Raw genomic sequence first — 20,708 nt, forward strand, 5'->3', positions numbered from 1 at the left:
GAAATGAGGGTATATTGGAGAGGTTGGTGGGAGGGCATGGGAGGAGGGCAGGGGAAATGAGAGGGACCTGGAATTGATATGTGAAGCAACCTTGCTTCTAATTTAAATTTAAACATAAAATATAAAAAATAATAAAAATTTAAAAATGTAACCTATAATTAAATATAGATGATGTATAGTCAACTAAAAATTAGTTATATCTGTTAGGTTTTCCAGATATACAGAGATATATTTCAAAAGGATATATATTCTTCAAACCCTATAAGACCTATAGAATATGGCATTTAAAAAGCTTTATAGGTTTTTTATTACAATGAGACAAAATTTCTCCTGGCAATACCAATTACTTCACAAAGGAAGATGGGCATCAAAGAAACTCATTATGGAGTTTGACATCAACATGGCAAGCATAGCCATTTGGGTGAAAATTTTCCTGCCTGGACTGTTTGACTGTATGCTGTTCAAACAGGACACATGGGACCCAGAGGAAAGTTGCTGCTGAATTTGAAACAAGATGGGACAATCCATCAGGATTCCTGCTTTACTGTAAGTCTGCTGTAGACTCTTGAGTGCAACAACATTACAGAAGAATGTTCTGTGATTGTGCAGGGAGCAAGCTATTCCAATCAATACTAGAGTTAATATGCCATCCTTCTGAGGTATTTGATGGAGTTGAAAACAGCTGGGTTATGGTTGGCCTTAGGTATGATAAAATATAAGTTACATACAAGAGTCATGAAATTAGGATAGATGACAGAATGTTTGCTTTAAAGTATGCCAAACGTTAATGGACTAAATATTGTTAACTATTGTATTTGATATATATATTTAACTATGTTAAAGTTAACACATTTCTTTTTATCTAGACAGGAGAGAGGAAATGATGGGATACGTCCTTATTTACCCATATTTCTGTTATTGGTTGATGAATAAAACAATATTTGGCAGTAACACTTACAGGAATTGCCTGACTTCCTAGTGTCAGGATATATTTCACTCCACCACTGTAGCGCTTTTTACTAATTGAGAAACAAAAATGGAAATATCATATTTTTTCTGTGGGTTTTAGCCATCAAATGAACGATAATCAATTTATTACCCATAGCATTGTAGAGGTTAGCTATGGAATGAGGGGCAAGGGGTTATATGGATGTGAAACTTGGTACTACTTATATTACAGTGCTGGCCTGTCCTTGAGGTTCTGACATGTTACACACTCATCCGCAGCCACTAAAAGCACCCATGTGTGCATATTCACTGTGTTTCCCTTTAAAGAGCCTTGACCCCTTCTCATCCTTTGAATTTCTCTCTCTCTCTCTCTCTCTCTCTCTCTCTCTCTCTCTCTCTCTCTCTCTCTCTCTGTCTCTCTCTCTCTCTCTCACTCTCTCTCTCTGTCTTTCTTTCTTTTTCTTCTTTCCTTTCTGTCTTTCACTTTTTATGGTCCCTTTCCCTAATAAAAATCCTCTGTACTTGAACCTTGCCAAATGGCTTCTTTCTCTCTCGAGCTGCTTTTCTTAAATTACAACACCTGGGGTTAGCCAACAGAATACATTTTATGAGTGGACACTGGGTGTTTGTAGTTTGAAATAGGAGTATCTTGTTGGTTATGGGAGGATAAAAAGGGTTGAGTGGAGAAATTTGAAGAATGACAGCTAAAATTGATGGGTATTTTGGTGTGTTAGGAATACATAGAGCAGTGGATACTTTGTGAAATATATGAAGGTGATATAAGTGAATTCTCAAATAGAGAGATATACAGTTCCAAGTGGTCATATGCAATCACCAAAATAAGGTTCCTGTAACAGGACTGCTTTCATTTCTTTTGAATTATAGTCAAAGTGTTCCTGAGAAAATCCTTAAACAATCCAGCCTGCTATGAAGACAATAGATTCCTCTCCACGAACTGACAGAAAGGCCCTATTGCTGAATACTATACCTACAGAATTCATTAACATATAAAGATCAAGCTGTTACCTGCTTAAGAACTTTACCTACATGTTCCAGTGTCATTAGTATGGGAAGATATTCTTCAATTTACCAAAAAAGAAACATTACCAACAGAGCTGCAAAACATTCAATGTACAATCATTCCTCATTACAAGAATTCTATGACACTGGCAGCACAAACTTGTGGGAGTAATCAACCAATGTGTAATTTGATATAAGTCTCACTGCAAAAGATAGAAGCCTTATTTGGCACTCCTAAGATGACATAGAGCCGAGTACCTAGCCAAGAGACATAGGGTAAAACCAAATACTCATGTTCCAAAAAAATGTTCTGATAAAATTACTCTTAAGGATATTATAATATACTCACGGATCAGAATGTTATTGTGCCATCACCAGAAAGTCTTCCTCTCCTTTAATCAATGGGAACAAACACAGAGATGCACAGTCAGATATTATGTGGAGAGATTAAGAGACCTGGAGACACACACCTCTAAGTGGGAGGTAACTATTATAGTCCTCTCCTCAGAGATCAAGGAACCATTCAGAAAAGGAGCCAGTAGAAATGAGGGAATCAAAGGGCATGTATGGCACTAGGAGAACATGATCTTCTAATGAACAAAATTCATGTGAACACAAATAGGCTGGAATAAATCACTGGATCTACATTGGTCTAAGTCAGATCCTTGGAATACACATTATAGCTTCCAGATTAATATTTTATGGCATGGCATTTCTGCATATGTGAATGAGTGGGCATATTTTTCTTGTGCTTCTCTTGGGATTCTTTTCCTCATGTTGCTTTGCCTTGTCCATCTTTGAGGTAGTAGGTTTTCTTTTATATTATTATATAGTTTTTTAGGAGTCTCTATGCTTAGAGAGCTTCCCTCCATGTGGAATGGGCTCCCAAATTTCATTCATAAGATGGTAAACACTGATCTACTCTTCAAGGCCCCAGAGATTGCTGAGGCCTCCTCACTGACCTAGACCCTGCTCCAGATGAAATGACAAACTTTGGAGATCCTACATGGTGGGTCTCACCCTCCCTGGGGAATGGTTTGAGGATTGGGTAGGAGGCTGGGGGAGCTGGTGGAGTGGCAAGGGTGGAGGGGAGGGAGAGGGAGTTGGGGTTGACATGTGAAGCACGCATGTTTCTAATTTAAATAAAAAATATATTGAAAAAGTCTCTATGAGAAATATACCTAAAAGATTTTCCTTTGTTTGAAAGTGAGTAATCAGTAATTCTTTCTTTTCATAGGTTTATTCATATTACATTTGAGTTCATAGAGGTAAGAGTAGGTAGTTGGATTCTCTAGAACTGAAATTACGAATAGTTATGGGCATCCATATGGGTTCTGGCAATAGAACCCAGGTCCTCAGGAAGAGCAGTCAAGGTCCTTGCCTACTGAGGCCATGACTCAATCCCCATTAATCCATATCTTTAAATGCAGTATTATATTTTAACTTTCCTATTTTCAAATTATACAAACCTTGTGAGTATGAAATTGCATCCAGGTGACTTAGATATGAAAAAATGGGAATCATCATTTTATGACAGTCCAACAAATGAATGAGAATGAATAACACCAAACCTTGAGAAAAATTAATGAGCATGTTGGAATTTTGGGGAATCCCTTAAACATGTCTAGTGTGAGTAGAAAATGAGGCAGCTAGTTTTGCAGGCAGCACACAGATGCTTTTGTAAATAAAACGACAGCTATGTTAGGGTCCATCCACATTTCTAAGGGATTTTCTGAAGTTACATAAGACAGGATAGCACATAGAAACTTGTCTGTCCAGGTTTGTTGCAGCTTCATTCAGAATAGTAATGATATGAAATCACCTTCGATGCTTGCCAACATATGAGCAAATGTAGAAAATATAACATTGAAATTTTTATTTCACTTCACATACAAATAGTGATTATTTCTATTTACAAACATTATTAGAATTTTCAGAGTTTTTTCAACAAATTGTCTCACTTAAATGTATACACAATGATTTTTCACTGTCATTATCCAGTTATATGGAAGATTAAGAGGATTAAGTAGAGTTGGTATGTAATTCATAATGTATTGATGCTAAAGAAGAAGCTAAATGACTAAACTACTAGGCCCATGGTTCAAATAAAATAAAATAAAAGTCAGATAAAAGGCTTGCCACATTTATATGTATACAACTTAGTGGCCCTCAGCCTGGAAGAATTAAATGATGTCATTAGAGGAATAGGGGATGGAACAGGACACAACCATGTTAAACTCAAGAGCCACCTTTGGGAAATTAAGACTTTTTACCAACTCAGAATGAAATAGTGTGTGTCTGTTGGTCTTTTAGTCGGTTTGCCCATTGCTCTTTCTGTCTGCCTTTATCATTCTCACTACCAATCTCCCTCTCATGGTGTGTGTATGTGTGTGTGTGTGTGTGTGTGTGTGTGTGTGTGTGTGTGTGTGTGTATTCTGTGTGTGCCTGTGTGGTGTATGTATGAGACATACAAATATTTTAGATAAAAAACAGGTATTTTTGAGCATTTGATATAATTGGGGAAGCAAAAATAATACATAATAAAATACCATCAGTATACTCTACTCCCAACGTTTAAGATTCTAAAAAGCAAAATAGAGTAGTTGACTGTGACAATGGGAATATGATTTTACACATTCGACATAGGGTCATTGCACAGTTAGTATTTATTACTAAGACCATTAGCACAAGTCTTTTTTAAGTAACTCCTGGAATGTAAATTAGCAAAACAATACAAGAAATTAAACATAAAGTATTAGAATTTTCTCATCACAAAGCGTCTATGAAAACTGAGGATGAGAAAGGCAGATTCTTGTTTGGAACTCAAATTCTAAGTTTATTCTCTCATAAATAATGGTGGCTTGGAAGGCAGAGTGATAGACCTGGTGCAGAATTAAATAAGGCATTTTCTCTCTGAATGTTTTTCAATTTTAAAAAATCAACATTGAACGTGGAAATGAATTGCAATTCTCTAATGAGATGGATATTTTTGGGATTCAAGGAGATTCAGGGAATTTGTGATTTTACCTGCTTCTAGGTTATTGAGATAATGGAAGCAAAGTTTTTGGTTGGATATTCGATACCTGCCACTGGTCTAACATAGTCCACACTGTCCATATACTGTGGATGACTGCTGCTCCACAAATTAGTCTCCCTAGTAATGACAGGGAGTTTTTAATGTAATGAGCCATGTGTAACCATGTATTCTGACTTGTGTGCCCTTCCCTGTAGATCATCTCAGAAAATACAGTCACCTCGTTTTTCATGGTGTTACCATAAAGTGAGATAGTCTTGGGACCAAATTTTCTAAAAATGTGTTCCTCCAAGGGACCTTATAACCACAAACATGAGTGATATCATGGAATGAGAGACTGAACTATCCCCTTATACGTGTATCAGCCCATGTTTTTCATATGCATTGTGCACCCAGATGCAGAGCCCCAGGGAAGACTGTGTCCAATATTTCTCCAGGGGTTAAGAAACACCTGGGAGAAAAAGGAAGCACAGATTCGAAAATAGCCTCTCATTTGCCCAAGAAATAAAGGCAAGTAGTCAAACTGGGTACGCGATTAATATGCTTCTCCACATGACACTTCACAATTCATGCTGCTCTGGTGTAGCACAGCACAGAGATGTTCATTGTCGTTTTCCTCTTGCTGCTTCTGAACATTCCAATCCGCATGGCCACTTTTATGCATCCCAGGTGCTTTTGGAAAACGAAGCAGAGTGAAGACAAGGATGGTGACTTGAAGAAAAGTTGTGCCTTCTCACCCAGAGAAGTTCAATGGCAAGTGGATAAAGAGTATTTAAACCAATTTTTGAATATACAGTAAGTGTTTTTGCATTTTTCCATGTAAATATCATCATCAATGTTTCAAGATGGGTTTTGAATCTTCTGTCCTCTTCTCTGAATTTACAGACTAACAACTCCAAGTTCTTTTAGAGACTCGTTGCTATTTTACAGGGTTTTTGCCATGTGTGTGTTCTGTTTTTCTTCCAGTTAGTTTCCCACTTCCTAGGCTCGAAATAGAAACAAGGAAGCAGTCTCTATCATGATACATCACAACGAGGCCTCCTGTTGACATTGTCCATAGAGGGTATTGTCTCATGGAAAGAAAACTAATACTATTTCAATGAATTTCATCCTACGAATATGAAAGTAAATAGCCTTAGAATCTGTTGATGATATTTCATTATTGTGTGCTTCTGTGAATACCACAAATGTTTGTACCTACATAGAGGAGTTTTATACTGGTTCACATTTGACATTATTTCAGAACCATGCCTCTTTTCTCTTTATGTATATTTTTATATTCTGAGACTTATAACACACTTGCCTTTTATGTTTACCTCTCAATATTTTTACTATTTGTAGCTGCATATTTTAACAATGTAGCCATTATACACATGTTGATTTTGTAGAATGAAGGTAGATGGTTTAAAATACAGAACTTTAGCTCAATAGGCAAATATGACAGCTAAAGTCACTGATGTTTCTTAGTTCCAGTGTACACAAGTTAGCATTTCAGCTGTATAAGGTTTATTCCAAAATTCATTGATTTTACTGAAAATTAAAATGATAATTTTTCTTCGGTGGTAAGGAACATTTATAAAGTGCCTCTTTATGTATAGGGAGACATGAGAAAATTCCAATTTTTAAATGGAAAACAGATTGGACTTAACTCTGCATAAATTCTTCAATGAAGGTAGCATTGAGATGTATAATAATTATATTAAAAAGCAAATAGGAAGAAACAGGAGTTATCATTATTCCCATAAACATAACATACTGATTTTGTCTTTTGCCTGACTTGTTCTTTTTCTTGCAAGACAATTAAACATCCCCATACATTTTACACTTTATATTCTTCTAGCTTTCAAATATGTAGTAATGGCAACACAAATATCTAGTGTTGTGTTACTGTAAATAAAAGGTAATCAAACTGAATTATCTAGTAGAAAAAAACATGAGGGTCAGATATTCCCACTTTGAATATGTGACATATCTGTGTAAAATGAAATAGTTGAAAAATACTGTAGTGAAGATACATAACTTTAATGTATGCAATCAGGACTTGGGCAGGTGTATTTTTGTGCATTTGGTACCAGACTAGATTATATCAAAGAGGAATTAAAAACCAAGTGATTTGTGCCCTTTTGTGTTCAAAGTTACCATTAATATTGTCAAAACACACAGGGATGCACATATATACATCTTTTACCAAAAAGGTTTTTCTGCTTTAAATTCATTTAAAAGTATTAGAAAAGAATTCTTACCTGCAACAGTAAATCTGAAAGAAAAACATGACTAGGATTTAAATGGACAGGAGACGATATGTTAACTATATTGTCCGCTAATTATCATGAACTGTAAGTCCATAGCCCATTGTTGCCCCAAAAGACTATTGTGGACTCTCCTATCATTTATTGACAAACTTAGTCATTGGGATAATTTTTAGAAGACACTCATATAAACTCTTCGGCTAGCACATCATATGTTTTTTATGTTATTCAATAATTTCAATGAAAATGGCTATGTTTACCATTTGGTCAAAAACTCTGCCAATCTACAGATTCTGAGGAAGTACTCACAAACCAGAGATGGATTATGCTTTCTGTGTAAGATGCCAATGGATCATCTCATTTATGGAAGGTCCTGCCTCATAGACTTCAAAGGTTTTGCTAGCGTCCAAATTCTTATGTCTTTACAACCACACAACAGAAGATATTCGTTTCAATATTTGGGCAAGGTTGCTCATACTGTTCAGTACAAGATAGCACTTATATTGAGTACAAATAATCATGTATTTGTCCATATTAAACACTGTGCACTTTTACAGAACACCAACTGAGAACTACAAGTTTGGACTGGCCTTGGCATTTACCCTGGATGAAGTAAACAGGAACCCTGATATATTACCAAATAAATCTTTATTATATGATTATAATGAAAAAGATTGTTTGAGTGTGTCTCAATTGTTCAGTCTCAGTCGAATTTTGGGACAAGACCCTGGTTTTTCCCCTAATTATTACTGTGGGGAAGATATCAAGTGCCATGTGATGCTTACAGGACCAAATTGGGAAGCAGCTGCAATACTTATGACATTCTTAGACCTCTGGAAATTCCAAAAGGTAAGAATTTTATAGATTGGGTTTGACTGCAAAGGTGTCCTCATGGATGTCATTCCCATACACTAGAGATGTGCTAAGAGAGGACAGATCATACATTTTTATCACTCTATGTAGCTCATTAGTACTATTCAGAGAATGATGGGCCATAAACATTTCCTGATTTGTCATACACATGAGAGAAGAAGGAATAGCTAAGGAATTAGGCAAGGGGGTTTCATAGAACTCTTTGCAGAAAAAAAGGTGTCTCAAAGGTTATGACTGAGTTGAACCTCATGCTTCTCCCTGAATCCTAGGTGATTCAATTTACCTACGGATCCTTCCATCCAATCCTAAGTGATCATGAAAAGTTTCCCTATCTGTATCAAATGGCCCCCAAGCACACATCTCTAGCCTTGGCCATGGTCTCTGTCATGCTTCACTTCAGCTGGAACTGGGTTGGACTGGTCATCTCTGACAGTGATCTTGGCATTCAATTTCTCTCATATTTGAGAAGAGAGTTTGGAAAAAATACAGTCTGCTTTGCCTTTGTAAATATAATTCCAATCAGTATGCAATTATACATGTCAAGAGCTGAATTGTATTATAACAAAATCAAGGCATCATCCACAAAAGTTGTTATCATTTATGGTGACACAGACAGTACTCTTGCTGTAAGCTTTCGAATGTGGGAATCTCGAGGTTTACAGAGAATATGGGTCATCACCTCACAGTGGGATGTGACTACCAGTAAAAGAGACTTCATGCTTGAATCACCACATATGACTATAGCTTTTGCACGCCAACATGGTGAGATTACTGGTTTTAAAAATTTTGTCCAGACAATAAACCCTCTCAGGTACACAGATAAATACCTTGCAAATCTGGAGTGGATGAAGTTTAACTGTGAAGTCTCCAGGTCCAACTGTAAGACACTGAAGAGATACTCATCAAATATCTCCATGGAATGGCTAGTGGTACAGACTTTTGACATGGCCTTTAGTGGTGGCAGTTATGACATATACAATGCTGTGTATGCTCTGGCTCATGCATTGCATGAGATGGATCTTCAACAAGTAGATAATCCAGCAATAGACAATGGGAAAGGACGTGGTTCTAATTGCTTGAAGGTAATACTTCTTCTATTGCATGATATTTGGTGTCAGCAATGTCATATCTTTAGGAGTCTTTCACATGCCTAAACTCAGTGAACTAGAAAGTATACCCAGCAAAAGGAAAATATCTGAGCATTTTGTTTTTCTGTTGAGGGAGTAAATCTAGAATTTAGTAGAAATCTCTAATGCAAAGGCAATGGAGCACAAGACAAAATGCATCAAGCACAATCAGTGATTTTGTTACTGAGCTTGTCAACATCACCACCCCTATTCTAATACTCTAAACATTGTCAGTCCTTTCTCATGAATACTTCCTGGGTCTTTTACATTAATCATCAAGAATACTGTAAATTGTGCAAGGGATGATAGTCATAAGTCTTCTCAAACGATTACTTCTCCACTATCAGCTCTGGGGATCACAGTTGGCATTCTGATAGTTATTACAAAGGCAACACTGCTGTGATTCAGTTCAGTACATACATGAGCATTCATATGTGTTACTGGATGATTCTCACTATATATGAATGTTTGTCTTTTTCTGTTTGTCGGAGTGTGTATATGTCTTCATACATAGTTTTCTATAGGTATTTGTCTGTCTTCAAGTGTCATTCATAATGAATTTGTATGTGACTTTTTGTATCGGTATTTTCCCTGTGTGTATCTAACAATGTGTACTTGGCAGTGAATGTGCGTGTATGAGACTACATTACCATCTTTGTGCCTACATAAATATATATTTCCATTGTTTTTGTGTGTCTGTGTGTGGTCTGTCTGTCTGTCTGTCTTCTGTCTGTTTGTCTTTCAATGTGTGGATAAATTTTCTCTTTGCCAATGCTTCTGGCTTTGGTGATTGTACCTGTATGCTTTTTCTTGTATGTATTTAGGTATGTGTGCATTCCTGTTTATGTGGTTTCAGTGTTTTTGTATGGCTTTTTGGTGTTGTTTTCTGTGTATAGGAATCCAGGGAATGTTTCTATGTATATGTTTTGAAAAATTGTATGGAAGTATTTTGTATGTATTTTTGAATAGATGTAGGTCTCCTCTCTCTATCTCTCTCTATCTCTCTCTCTTATGTGTTTCTGTGTGTGTGAGTGTGTTGCATAACTGTGTTTGGTGTCTGCATGTAAGTCTAAGTATATGTTTCGCAGGTTCCTCTGAGGAAAGTAAAATTTGAAGATAATTATTATAATTTTATTTATTCATTTACTTTTGGTGATATTGCTCCCCTGGCCTCCTGCGATAATATTGCCATTAAGATAAAATCAGAATTTTTTTCTTCAGTAAAGAGCAAACACAATATAGGATGCTGCCTGTCTTACAGCTGAATGCGTTTCTGAAGAAGACCCAATTCACAAACCCTGTTGGGGATAGAGTGAATATGAACCAAAAAGAAGACCTTCAGGAAGAGTATGACATTTTCCAGATTTGGAATTTCCCACATGGTCTGAGAGTTAAGGAGAAGATAGGAACATATAGCCCATATTTTCCACAAGGTCAGCAGTTCCATGTGTTTGAAGAAATGGTAGAATTTTCCAAGGGAAACACACAGGTGGGTCTGACCAAACTGAACTCACAGTAGTAACACTGTCAAGTTGGATCATTCATGCTTCTTTGATACTTAATGTAACAAATTGTCATATTTTGAACCAATATCAAGCCTCCTACTTTATGCTTCTTCTTTTCTCCTTTTTGATGTGACACATAATTAACCCCTTGAGGAATTCCAACATGCATATAGTGCATTTTATCTTGTCCAAACCTGATTTTGGTTATAAATTTGAATGCAAACCAGATGTCAAAGTGACATTATATAATTTCCAGTAAAGGGACCAACATTCTCTTGTTAGCATACTGATTATCATACGGTGATTTCTTCCCTTGTGTTGAATCGTGAGCACAGATGTTGAAAAGTTGGGCTCTCTTAAGGATTAAGTAAATTAAAAATACATAAATCATGCATTCTTATTATTAATTTTGTTTAATAGTTTTAACAATGAGTTACTGAATTGTCAAAACTCTAACAATAAATTAATATTTTTAGGATGCATATTACATATTCTGTGAATTGTAACCTTGTTTTTTCTTTCTGTTTGCTTTTGTGCATATGTGTGCTTTCTCCTCATTCATGCTTACAACTGTTGCGACTGTGGTTCATATAGATAACAGAAGGGTTATTGAATCCCTAGGAAATGGAGAAAGTGTATTTTCTACACAGTGACTACTAGAAATCAAGTTTAAGACTTATTCATGAGCAAGAATTGTTGCCTACCACTGAGTGATGTCTGCAGCTCTGAATCATACACTGCAAAGTATTTTACCACTAGAGATACCTTGCTTGTTAAGACTAATTATTTCATAGTTCGTGCAAACTAATAAGGGTGTGTCTAGTTCTTCTCTTATTTGAAGCATTGTTAGTAAAAAATAGATTTTCAAGAAATTTGTAAATGAAATATCCCATTTTTATTATGGGCATTTTATAGGTCTGATGTTGGTGGTTTTAATGTATCCATTTCAAACTGCCTAGTACAAAGTTGGTTGATTTTAAAGACTGCAACTTCAGCAAAATCTTCAAACATAATCTGAAGCGATATCTCTAGTTACCTAGATAGTATGAGACATAGAGATTCGTTCTTTCCCCATGTAAGACTCAGGAAAAAGAAGATATATGCTGAAGGTGTATCTACTTATCTACTTATCCAGACATTGGGCAACAACGAAAGTGCATGTCTTTTCTCCCCACACCCTGATTGAGCATTGCAAAAACATTCACTGGAAGAACACTGGGTATTAAAGACAATTCAATCAGGGTTCTGGTTTCAAAAATGCAAATTAAAAAGCAGAACCAAACAGCAAACGAATATACAAGAAGATATCAAAGCAACATGACTCCAAATCTTACAATCACAAACTAAAAGGAGTGTATGGTCAATGACATACTGAATGAGGAAACAGAAGAATGATTATAAGAGGGTTGCAGAAAAATTAAAGAGTACACAAATCACTTCCTGGGGAGAAAAATGATATCAGAAAAACTTCCATACAATTAAACACAAAATTATCTTCTGACAAAGGATTTCTATGAAGGTAAAAATAATAAAAATTGTTAAAATTAAAATTATAAAGGTAAAGCAAAATAAAAAATCTCAGTTAAAATACTCAACTACAAAATGTTTTACGTTGAAGACAGGAGGGAAGACTTGAAGAACTGGACTAGGAATAGAAAATTCAAACTATGAAGAAAATAATAGAAAATGAATAGAAACACCTAGGAAATTAAGTCAATATGATTAAAGGTCAAATTTACAAAAAATTGGCCCAAGAGAAGGAAACGATAAATTCATCAACATTACATCCAGAAAAATTACATTGAAATGTATAAAACAGAGTATTATATATAAACAGACAGTCATTTAAATACCAAAGACTCAACATCAGAAAGAAGGATCCCTTGGTCTATTTTATTTAAAACTTGGATTTTACAGGACAGAAGTACCAGATATAAAATGGTCCATCAGGATAACAGATGATTCTACAGAGAATAATCTTAAAAGTGGAGATTCATGACATATTTCTAATACATAGAGACATATGCTGCCAACCCTGGCTACTACAACAAACAAAATTACTCCTAATTATAGAAGGAGACAGAAAAACGTTCAATAATGGAAACTATTACAAAATACTTTAAAAAACTATAAAATCACTGGAAGAACTCCTACAGTCTAAAAAGCATGATAAACACAAGAGGTAAAAGAACATACAGCTATCTCGGCAAAAACAGTCAAACAATAACTATTGTAACAGTATAAACTTTAGCAGTAACCAATACAGACAATAAATGACAAATAGATTTCGATAATAATTGAATGTCAATTGTCAAATTTCTAAAACACAATGCACAGAAAATAAAATTGGTTCAAAAAAATCAAACAAGCATTCCTTTGTTCTCTTCATGGGGAAAATATGTGAGAACATTTCTAAAACACTAGTAAAAGCTTTGCTATGAAGGGAAGATGAAAGAAATAAATCCAGATAGCAATATCATGGATGGACATGAATCTAGTTATTTTTGACTAAACACCTCCCAAGAGATATCAACAACAAAACAGAAAGATCAGTCTGTGCAACCAAGATGACTTAATTTTAAGGATGGAAACTTGCTTCAAGATATGGCAGGGTTAAGAGTAAAAGAACACAAGTAAACTCAAGGATAGAATTCAATTATTATCCACAATTTTGCAGAATGTAGTCATAACAAAGTCCAACTTCACTGAGATTGAAAAATAAACATAAGAGAAACAAAGCCTGACAGAATACAACAAAAACACATTGACATATTAACTTTTTCTGTAGAAAATATATTGACCACATTGTAACACATGGAGACAAAAATCAATGATTATCCACTAAAGTCAGATGGCGTCAGGTGTGTATTGTCCTGCTTGTCTATAATGCAAACTCTTTGAAGAAACAATCAGGGAATTATTCCTTTTTGAAATAAGCCTCAACTTACATGCAGAGATCAAGCCAGACAGTGATCTATAAGTACCCCTAACTTACCTGAAATGAGCAGAAAATGGATAATGGTATTCATTGTCTCCTCTCGTATTCAAAATATTGCATAAAATATTATCAAATTAAACAATAAATGAAAAGAAGAGGCATACAGTAGTGAAGGAATAAAAATTGTCATGGTCAAGGAAGTTTACACAAACCGATAGCTTCACACTGAAACTTTGCTTCAGCAAAAACACAAGCAGAAAAGGAAGCATTGTAGTTCTCCACACTTGTGGAGAACATGAGGTGATTCTGTGATTAGGTGATGCTCTTATTTTGGCGTAGAAGTTAACGCAAAACAAAAGATGCAAAGTGAACAAGCAAAATACAGGAACCTTCCAATGCAGCACATGGATGTCCTTCTCCAGGTTCATGGTAATCAAATATAATATATACATTTTTCGATTAGATTTAAACAGGTAACTTTTATTCAGGTTACCCACACATTCATAGTCTTTATTGGACTTTCCACATTAGGAAAGACTTTACTTTTCATGTCACTACATGTCAAGTCAGCACTTCCTCACGACAAAATACACTGGGTCTGCCCATTCAGCTCTTTGCTCATCACACTCTGTATGTCATTCTGCGCAGTAATATTTTATTGGAGTTAATGTTGTTGTCTGAGATTTTAGGAGATAGTTCCCTTGTTTCAGATGCCCACTAATCTTATTTTGCTATTCAGTTGTTGTGAGCAAGCAATGACCATAAGTAAATGAAGAGGGAATGGTTGATTTAGCTCAAGGGTGACAGACAACGGAAGACCAAGCAGGAATCTGGAGATTGCAGCCAAAGTACAGGCCCTGAAGGAACAGGGTAAATTGGCTTGCTCTCCTTGCATTTATCATAAAGCCCTGCTTAGGGACAACAGCACCCATTAACAATTAATAAAATGCTATGCACATAAGGTGACAGATTAGCCTGAAAAACAGGATTTTTATTTAAGCTTCTCTATGTCTTTTAAAAACTGTACTTGTCATGTGGTCATTCAGTTGTTGTGTATGAAAAGACCTCATTAGTATCTAAACATAAAGCATAATAAAGTTATGAGAGGAGTAGGTAAAACGTTTGCTATCTCCATGTGTCTGATTTTCCTTAGATGCCACGCTCTGTGTGTAGTGCTGATTGTGCTCCTGGCTTCAGAAAATTCTGGCAGGATGGAATGGCAGTCTGCTGTTTTAAATGCAGGCCCTGCCCAGAAAATGAAATCTCCAATAAAACAAGTGAGTATTGAGGCAGTAATAAATCCTTTATTTTGAACATTCCTTGCACCCTGACACTGGGATGCTGAAGAGGTCTGGAAGTGATGTGCACAAACACAATATACTATTTACCTAATCTGAGTTTTCGAAGAATAATTATCTCTCTCCTTGTGTGAACCTTCTCATGACTTGACCCATATCTTGACTCATTGTAAATTCATGGCAGGTTGCATTTTCTCAAAGAGACAGATTCTATAGTCAATGTGTAGCATTAGAGAATTTTACACAAGGAATTTCCATTGATTAATCTCTGCTAAAATTAGATGTAAATTATATTTGGGTCTTCAATCTGTCCAAATATTGTAATCTTTTTGCATGTACGTGTAGTGACATGAGTTCATTCATACTATTTTTGCAGAGGGGCCCATAGAAAAGAGAATAGGGCAATGAATCCACTTTACTATGTAATGTGCTGGAAATCAAATAAACATCCTCTGTCAAAGTTAGTTAAGAGAGAATATTATTACTGTTGAATTTTCAGGAACAGTTGATAGAACAAAAAGACTACTTGCAATTTCCAGAGAACTCTTATCAAAATTTTAACTATATTGCAAACTGAAGAAAGTGGCAAATATTTTTTACACATAATATGAAAATATGTTCAATATTTAATATGCTTGATGCAGTAATAACATCATAATATTAGCCAAAATTATTCAAACAATATTATCACCTATACACCCCATATTAGTTAAATTATTGTTTATTCTGGATTGCCTAAATAAAATGGTAGGGTAATGGTTTTTCACTGTTTTTTCTATCATTCTCTATATTGAAATGAAAGTTCGTAATGGATGTTTATGGCCAGTTAGTTGACTCTGATATTAAATCATGGCCGCTAACACAGATAATTTGAAATCATCTTCAGGACCCATGTCACGGAAGAAACTCCATTCAGTCTCACATGAAACATATCCCAAAGTAAATAAACCAAGTATCTTGAGCTGTTTAGGTGTAAAAACACATAAGAATAAGGAATATTTATGAAAACTTATCGAAATATCTTTATTACTACTTTCATTATGTATATGTATGTGAGGTTGGCGTTTAAGTGCAGATAAGAGACAGTGCTGAAGAGAGCAATCCAATGCCTGTGTTGTTAGTTTCACAAATTTGTGTGATTCTGGAATTTATAAGGAAAAGTGAATTCAGGTCTTCTGCAAGAGCAGTACCTTCTCTCATAGGTGAGCAATATTCCCAGACCATTTAAAAATTGACAAATTAGGCCGGGCAGTGGTGGCGCACTCCTTTAATCCCAGCACTCGGGTGGCAGAGGCAGGCGGATCTCTGTGAGTTCGAGGCCGGGCTGGACAGACAGCCTCCAAAACAATACAGAGAAACCCTGTCTCGCAAAAAAAAATTGACAAACTAAAGTGCATAAAAACATTGTTCTAGATAATTTATTTTTGGTTTTTCAAGACAGGTTTGCTCAGTATTGTTTTGCAGGCTGACCTGGATCTTTCCCTGTAGGCCAGGCTGGTCTCAAATTCACAAGATCCACCTGCTCCTGCCTCCTGAGTGCTGGGATTAAAGCTGTGTGCTATCAATGACCGGCTCTAGATAAATTTCTTAAAATATTGAGTCCCACTATCACTGACTGAAATTATCCAGTGATTTAGAGCAACTACTATGTGGTTTTCTGCACTTACTACACTACTGACAACAACTTATAAATAGGGTGTTATTAATAAAAACAACACTCTGTATTAACACTCTGTCTTAAGGACTCGTGTTATCTGTCTAATGCTGTTTATCAGTATCTGCTTTAGCATGTAGTACATACACAGAGTCTGGGTCTAGCAGAGATGAAAATTGGGGAAGGAGGAAGGTGTTTTATATTCCTAAAAGCAGCAGAATCAAGAAGTAGCGGCATTTTAATGCTAGGTCGGTACAGAATATTCTAATTTCAGAGGTAGGCTACAGATCCTCCTGGACAAGACTTGGGAGATTGCTGTGGTTACTGTCAGAAGAATACTAAACTAAGACTATATTTATGAAGATTTTTCTATTTTCAGTTCCCCAACATTATTCATACCTCACTTTCATCCTCCTAATTACCCCACATAATCCCAAAACATTCAAACTCATCAGATATTTTGATACTGATATATGATTATACACCCATGAATATATACACACCCATACAAACTGCTGATCTCATTTAAAGATGCTTTTATTTAAGTGTGTTTTGGCAAGAAATTTTGAAATAGATGATGTATTAGAGAGGTGTTCCCAATAGAAGACACAGTCATCATATCTCATAGGAAAAGAATTCATAGAAATAACAAAGACAAGACCTCAGGAAGTACTGAATCCATGGGATCTGAGAAATTTTTAATTATGTTTTTTTAGGTAAGAAACATTCTTGTTTCACATGTCAGTCCCAGCTCACTCTGCCCCCCCCTGCCATCCCTACCAGGTCCGCCAGTCTCCCATCCAATCTCCACTGTGATCCCCAAGGAGTGTGAGACACTCCATGGTGGATCTCCAGTAACTGTCACTTAATCCAGGGCAGGGCCTAGGCCCTCCCACAAGAGTCCCGGCTGAGAGAGTCTATTGTATGCCAAGGATAAATACTACCCAAGGTCCCATAGGTTACCTAGGCCTCCTCACTGACACCCACATTCAGGGGGTCTGGGTCAGTCCCATGTTGTCTTCACATCCAGCAATCTGGAGTCTAAGAGCTCACCCTTGATCAGGTTAACTGTTTCTGTGGGTTATATCAGCCCAATCTTAACTCCTTTGTCCATCAGTTCTCTCTTTCTGACACTAGATTCCAGGAATTCAGTTCAGTGTTTGTCTGTGGGTATCTGCCTCTGCTTTCATCAATTGCTGGAGGAAGGTTCTGTTTCCTAGACTCTCTGGCAGTGGAATTGTATCCTGGCACTCCCCTTATTCATGTCTAAAATCCATTAATGAGTGAGTACAAGTTATTAATGAATTTAGCATTAGTGAATTCACCAATAGTCATTTCTTCATAGACCCCAGAATGTAGTAAAAAATCTGTGCTTCTTGATATCATGTAACATTATTGCATCAATACAGCTACATAGACAAAAAATAATTGTACAGCGATAATGAGCATTAGGAAATAGAAGCATTTCTATGATGCATGATCCTTCAATGACATCCTCAACAACAAATTCAGACATTTCAATGGTTCTTTTGTATATGTAATTTAAATGCCCTGTCAATAAAATGTTGAAGGTGAACTAATGATATATTGCTCTCCTCCTCAGATGTGGATCAGTGTGTGAAGTGCCCAGATGACCAGTATGCAAACACAGAGCAGAAAGAGTGTATGCACAAAGCAGTGATATTTCTGTCCTATGAAGACCCTTTGGGTATGGCTCTTGCCTTAATGGCCTTGTGCTTCTCTGCATTCACAGCTCTCATTCTTGGAGTCTTTGTCAAGCATCATGACACTCCTGTTGTAAAGGCCAATAACCGGAAACTAAGTTACATCTTGCTCATCTCACTCTTCTTTTGTTTCCTCTGCCCTCTGCTCTACTTTGGCCGTCCAAACTCAGCTACATGCATCTTGCAGCAAATCACATTTGGAATCATATTCACTGTGGCTATTTCCACTGTGTTGGCCAAAACAGTTACTGTGCTTCTGGCTTTCAAAGTCACCACTCCTGGAAGAAGAATGAGATACTTCCTGGTTTCAGGAGGCCCTAACTACATCATTCCCATCTGTACTCTCATCCAAGTTATTATCAGTTCAGTCTGGTTACGAGTTTCTCCTCCCTCTGTTAGTGTTGATGCTCACTCTGAGCATGGCCACATCATCATTGTGTGCAGCAAGGGCTCAGTCACTGCCTTCTACTGTGTCCTGGGATACCTGGCCTGCCTGTCCCAGGCAAGCTTCACTGTGGCTTTCTTGTCCAGGAATCTGCCTAACACATTCAATGAAGCCAAGTTCTTGACATTCAGCATGCTGTTGTTCTGCTGTGTATGGATTACCTTCCTCCCTGTGTACCATAGCACCAAGGGTAAGGTCATGGTAGCTGTGGAAATTCTCTCCATCTTGGCTTCCAGTGCTGGGATGCTGGGATGCATCTTTGTTCCCAAGTGCTACATAATATTGGTAAGACCATCAAGAAAAATCTCTTCTAAATATCAGTGAAAAATCACCTTCCAGAACTGATGCTTCATTGATTCTAACTCACAAATATATAGTTAGCTCGTGTCCACGAATATTCAATTACAATTCAAGATTTATCTCTTTTAGAAGGTCTCTTATTGTTTCCTCTAATGATGTAGCCTTTCAGTATCATGTCTACGACTAAATCATCTCCATATTCTTTCACTCAGTTACTGATTTCATAAGACATAATCATTGTAGTACTATGCTGCAGTGCGGAGATTGTCTTTTCTGCTTTAAAATACAAAACTGCTCAAAATATATGCTATGTTCTTTTTTAAATATCTGTGTAAATGTATATATTTTATGGCAGTGCAGTGGTAAAATCAAAATACAAGATGTTTTTGAGACATCTAGCTTAGTTAGCAGACACATTTAAAACAATATTCACACCTGTGGGGGGAGGAAAGAAGATCATGGTATTTCCAATGATTTAGAAAAGTATGCAATGGAAGAGAAGCGACGTTCTTGATAATAAGATAGAACTTTTACAGAAGGCAGATTGATGCTTTAGCAGTTAATAGCATGTGCTGTTCTTGTAGGAGATATTAATCAATAACCATCATCAAAATTTTCTTAAGGACTCCATGGAGCAATATACCCAAAGGATCCAATATACTCTTCAAATTTGCCTGAACTCATATGTGCACATAAACACACACACACACACACACACACACACCAAAAATTAACAAATATTAAAGACTCTGATTTGTGTTTGAACTTTTCAAATTTCTCTTAAGATATCAGAATTAGAAATAATCTACAGATTAAAATGGAATTTAGTAGGAATTCTGGAATTAGAAATATTATTTACACAATGGAGTACTATTCAGCAGAAAAACAATGGAATCCTGAAATTTGCAGGCAAATGGATGGCACTAGAAGAAACCATCCTGAGTGAGGTAACCCAGTCACAAAAAGAGAAACATGACATGTACTCTCTCATATATGGATTTTCCACATAGATCTGGGGAGTGCCATCCTACAATACCATGGCCAGAGAGTCTGGGAAACAGAACCTTCATTCAATGACTCATGGAAGCAAAGGCAGACTCCCACAGCTAAACAACGAGCTGAACTCTAGAAATCCAGCGACAGAGAGGGAGGTCTGATGAGCAAAGTGGCTAAGATGGTGCTGGTTTAACCCCCAGAAACAGCTGACCTGACAAGGGTTAGCTCTTGAATCCCAGACTTATCAAGACCGCCTGGATGCAGGTGTCAGTGAGCAGGCCTAGGTAATCTATTAGACCTTGGATAGTAGATCAGAATTTATCCCGGCTATACAAATGGACTTTGGGCACCCATCCAACAATGAGAGATGCACTCTCACCCTGGACTCTTGGGGGAGGGCCTAGGCTCTGCCCTGGATGAAATGACAGGCTATGGACACCTCTATGGAGGTCTTCTCCCTCCCTGGGGAAATGAGGGGATATTTTTTCATGGGGTTGGAGTGAGGGTATGCAAGGAGGGGAGGGAAAGGGAGAGGGACCTGGAATTGACATGTGAAGCAACCTTGTTTCTAATTTAAATTTAAATTTAAAAATAAAA

At 36.6% G+C, this 20,708-nt stretch overlaps 1 protein-coding gene across 1 annotated transcript; it reads left to right on the forward strand.

The window, feature by feature from the left end:
• Nucleotides 1-5,600: 5,600 nt before the first annotated feature.
• LOC121135373 (vomeronasal type-2 receptor 116-like) lies at nt 5,601-19,139 on the forward strand. The gene is made up of 6 exons (XM_040734071.1): nt 5,601-5,797; nt 7,809-8,100; nt 8,394-9,206; nt 10,513-10,740; nt 14,848-14,971; nt 18,250-19,139. Exons 1-6 carry the CDS (start codon nt 5,601-5,603, stop codon nt 19,137-19,139), a joined length of 2,544 nt encoding a protein of 847 aa, XP_040590005.1.
• The last annotated feature ends 1,569 nt before the right edge of the window (nt 19,140-20,708 follow it).

This window comes from Mesocricetus auratus, unplaced genomic scaffold (genome assembly GCF_017639785.1).
Source record: "Mesocricetus auratus isolate SY011 unplaced genomic scaffold, BCM_Maur_2.0 Super-Scaffold_100037, whole genome shotgun sequence".
Taxonomy (NCBI): domain Eukaryota; kingdom Metazoa; phylum Chordata; class Mammalia; order Rodentia; family Cricetidae; genus Mesocricetus; species Mesocricetus auratus.

Bases quoted from the DNA above. Each gene is read 5' to 3' on its own strand.
- LOC121135373 (XM_040734071.1), top strand. From the start codon at position 5,601: ATGTTCATTGTCGTTTTCCTCTTGCTGCTTCTGAACATTCCAATCCGC. The intron at 5,798-7,808 runs GTAAGTGTTTTT...GCACTTTTACAG, and splicing joins AACCAATTTTTGAATATACA to AACACCAACTGAGAACTACA. The intron at 10,741-14,847 runs GTGGGTCTGACC...GATTTTCCTTAG, and splicing joins TTTCCAAGGGAAACACACAG to ATGCCACGCTCTGTGTGTAG.